Source organism: Trypanosoma theileri, assembly GCF_002087225.1.
Source record: "Trypanosoma theileri isolate Edinburgh chromosome Unknown TM35_Tth_8_V1, whole genome shotgun sequence".
Classification (NCBI taxonomy): domain Eukaryota; phylum Euglenozoa; class Kinetoplastea; order Trypanosomatida; family Trypanosomatidae; genus Trypanosoma; species Trypanosoma theileri.
The window spans coordinates 103,759-107,975 of NW_021639850.1; the positions used below are offsets into that span (position 1 = coordinate 103,759).

Consider the following 4,217-nt stretch of genomic DNA (forward strand, 5'->3'; position numbering starts at 1 on the left):
GCTGAAGCAACAAACAGCACCCCTAATTGTTAGAACGAAGAAAGGAAGGATTTTTTGTTTTTCTCTGTTTCCTTCTCGCGTTATGCTTGCTAATTTGGTTTAATGGTTCAAACAAGTAGACTTACAAACGGATAATAAAAGCAAGAAAAAAAAAGATCTTATTCAAATACTTACAGTGAGAAAGAAAAAGAAAGAGAGAGAGAGAAAGAAAGAAAGAGAAATAAGAAGTAATATCATTAATGTCATTAATGCAAGTGCGTCTGTAAAGGTAGCAAAATGGTAATTTCCCTCACACAGTCAAATGTGGGCGAATACTAACGTTTTGTATATTTCTACGTTACACCGCGTAATGCATTTGAAGATAATAAAAGATTATATATATATATGTATAAGAAAAAAATCAATAAAGAAAAATAAGAAGAGGAATGAAATGATAATAAAAACGGCAGATGTTGTTGAAGTGATTTTCTATCTTTATCTTCTTTTCTTTAGCTTTTTTTTCTCTCTTATTCTTACTCTCTTTTCTTTGTTGTTGTTGTTGTTTTTTTTCTTGTTATTTGTCAGGGTCTTTGCAGTCCTGGATAGTAAAATCGCTTGAAGCTTTGCTTTTTAAAATTATTTATTTGAATACGTGTCTTTTCTTTTTGTTTGTTTCTGGCTCTTTCTTTATTTATTTAAGTGACTGTGTGTATTATCGATACTAGCTTAGTGGTAGTTCATAACGACCCAGACACAGACACAGTTATATATATATATATATATTAACACAGGAGGTGGGGGAGAGAAAGTAAAACAAAAAAACAAAAAACTTATGAGTATAGAACAGAAGCGTATAGCGAGGGGTCTTCATGATCATCTTCGTCGTCTCTCTCAGAGAATACCAGGTGGAAACGGAGATGGATTTGATGAAGAGATGAATGAACTTCGAGCGGTAGATCACCGTGTACAAAGTAATTTAGATGAGTTTTACACCTCTTCACTTGCGACTAATATGTCCAAAAACCGCTTTACTGAAGTACGAGCTAACGAAACCACCCGGGTACGTCTCCAACCACTTAAAGAGATGGATCCTAATCCGTATATTAATGCTAACTACATAGATGGACGAGAATTATTCGATTTACCTTTCACATATATAGCTACACAAGCCCCTCTTCAGAATACAATCCTTGATTTTTGGCAAATGGTGTATGAAAATAAAGTTGTTTTTATAGTTATGCTATGTGCCGAATTAGAGTCTGGAAAGGTTAAAAGTGAAGTTTATTGGCCAGAAAAAGGTAAGGAAATGGATTTTGGTTTCTTGCATGTTGTCTCAGTGAGTGAAACTCATGTATTTGACTTGGTATTTCGTACATTTCTCCTCTGTACACCACATGGTGAAAAGCGGTATGTTCAACACATGCAATATATTGGATGGCCTGACCAAGGTATTCCAAATACCAGTGCTCCATTAATGGAAATTATTCAAACTATTGGAAAGTCTGAAGCTAGTATTCAAACTCCTATTATTGTACATTGTTCTGGAGGTATTGGTCGTACAGGAGTTTTTATTGCCCTTCATATAGCACTAGCACAATTTCAACTAGAAAGGAAAGAAATAGACATCAAACATATCGTTCATACTCTTAAACTTACTCGTAGTGGAATGGTTCAACGAAAAGATCAGTTTCTCTTCCTTTGTTATGCTGTACTTCGTGAAATGGACCGAATGATATTATCTGCGGAAAAAGGGGTTGATTTGTTAAAAATGCGTCATCGAGAGACAGCATCCAAACGAAACGCTCTAACAGGTCCAGAAAAGCCTTTAATGGGGTCCTCTTTTCCAAGACCAGAGTTAACAGCACCACTGCAAAACCAACATCCACAACAGCAAGAATTACCAGTTTACATAACGCATACTGGAACACAGGGAATACCATTAGTTCGGGGAAAAGAATTTTCACAACGTGGGGATTCTCTTTTCTATCCACATCGTCGAACAGATCTCACAGAGGCAGAAAAGCATTTGTTAGAAACTTACTTGAGACAACAAAGAACATCTACACGTCAAGTAGCTTTAAATCCTCAGAAATCTGGAGATATTAACGAGAAACCTACTCCTGTAAACGCAGAGAGGATGAAAAATGATAATGACAATATGATTAAAGGGGAATCTACTAGAGGTGAAAAAATTACATTAGAAGAACAACTAAAAGAATGGCAAATTAGAAATAAAAAAATGCGTTTCTCAACAGATATGAGAGAAAAAGAAGTTATACGAAACGTTGAAGGAGAAACCCGAAACGCTAAAAGCAGCAGAGGCACAGGGAGCCAGGTTCAAAAACCCTCACCCACAGAAAGTCTCGCAACAGAAAGGGGTCGAGTACAAGAAAAGCAGTCGTACTCATTTTTAACACATGATGAAGTTACGAATTCAGATCAAAGCAATCACCCTGTTTCAATCATCATAACCCCACAAGAAGCCACTACAAGAAATTCTGATCTTTTGACATACACAGGTGCTAATGGCGGCACCCCGGGCAGTCTTTCCCACACCACAGGCAGTGAACGTCACCAGCCGCGAGACCAACAGGAACAAGAACAAGAGCAGAAGCAACACGTTTCGCAGACGTCATCGCAAACAAGCCTTAGGGGGTCGATAAAAGAAATTTCAGGTGCGGAAACGGCAGGGAGAGAAGACAGGTTGCAGGCAGCAGCTGCAGACTTCGAGAACCCAGACCTTTTTAAGCGAACCCCTCCGCCACCTCGGAATGCCATCACCGAGGAGGAACTCGAAAAACTTTGAAAGGGGGAACGGTGTTTGGAAAAGCATCCTGTTTTTGTATATATATATTTCTGTTGTTCTTGTTCTTTTTCTCTCTTCTTTAGGGGCTCTGGGGTTTTGCACTTCGGTTTGTGGTGGTAGGATGTTCTCTCTTTTTTTCTTGTTTTTTCTCTGGTTTCTGAAAGTTTTAGGCGGGAAGGAAGGAAGGAAGGGCAAAGGGTCGCTGCCCACTAGTTTTTTAGTTTTTTTTTTTTTTTTTGTGAGCCCGAGGAAAGAATGCATATCCTGATTTGGTCTACGAAAGTCCAGGCTTTTTGCAGGGTTGTGTAATCTTCTTATTTCTTTCCTTGGGTTTTCTTCTAGTCTAAAAGAGACTCTGGTCGAAGAAGTTGAAGGCCTTTTAGTTTGGTTTTTTTTTTTTCCTCCCACACACACTCCCTAGCCCCTCCACGTGGAAGGATCTGGAGAGGAAGTGGGACCTTAGAATCTGCCTCTTTGTAACCTCTCTCCGGAGATTCTTCTGGTACAAAAGGGAAGTTGATATTTAATAAATTGTCTTTACGTTTCTTGTCATGGAACGCTCGTGTTGGTATTAATAGGAACTTCATAGAAACCATTTGTTTCTTCGTTTCTGTTTATTTGTTTGCAGGGTTTGACCGAAGTAGGAAGCCCATTCTATTATCGAATTCAGTAACAGGTACGGACGCTGAATCACAGAGAAAAAAACGGAAATGAGAATCAAATTACCAAAGAACTATAATAACACGGCAACGTTTTGTAAAACCGACGAGCAAGCCGCGGAAGATGCTCAAAAGGAAAAAGAAAATAGACGGCGTTCTCTTAATGCTGCTAATATTTCTGGAATAAATACAAAGGAACTGCCACTGCTGTTGTTGCTCTCAATGTGCGCTGAGCACTGTGGTGGGGTCCATCTAAAGAGTGTTGGTAATCACTTGTTTACTGTTAAAAATAATACAATTGCTACTGTATTCAGTACATTGAGCACCGAGAAAATTAATTCCGATGACACCCATTGGGCTAGGGTGCATCACTTTTTTGTGTGGAAATACCTAATCTCTTTTCATTTTTATACTTGTAAGCAGAGTATTGCTGTGCACCTTGTGGTGTGTCTCACTCTGCAATTGTGTGGTTCTGGTAAATGATATCTCTTTTTTTATTTGCTTTCACATTATTTCTGAGCGGGGTAACATATAATTTGTTTGTTCCTATGGGACAGGGAGAAACCAACACAAAGAGAGATTTATACATTATTCGTTATTGTTTTTGTGTGTGTGGCTATCTCTGCAATGTTACCAAATGATATTCAATTCGTTTATAATCTTTTCTTTTTTATTTGGGATTTTATGGGACTACATTTTGTTTGAATAATGGGTGTTTTCCACTAATGTGTGTAGTTCCTTTACATTATTGTTTGATTCCATGTGTTTATGTG

At 38.0% G+C, this 4,217-nt stretch overlaps 2 protein-coding genes across 2 annotated transcripts; both read left to right on the forward strand.

Annotated features, from left to right (window-relative positions):
• Positions 1–811: 811 nt before the first annotated feature.
• Positions 812–2,785, forward strand: TM35_000081410 (putative tyrosine specific protein phosphatase; the record flags this gene model as incomplete). Its single annotated transcript, XM_029024006.1, has 1 exon — positions 812–2,785. One exon carries the CDS (start codon positions 812–814, stop codon positions 2,783–2,785), a length of 1,974 nt encoding a protein of 657 aa, XP_028884409.1.
• A 710-nt stretch (positions 2,786–3,495) lies between these two features.
• TM35_000081420 (uncharacterized protein) lies at positions 3,496–3,927 on the forward strand (the record flags this gene model as incomplete). Its single annotated transcript, XM_029024007.1, has 1 exon — positions 3,496–3,927. One exon carries the CDS (start codon positions 3,496–3,498, stop codon positions 3,925–3,927), a length of 432 nt encoding a protein of 143 aa, XP_028884410.1.
• Between the last annotated feature and the right edge of the window lie 290 nt (positions 3,928–4,217).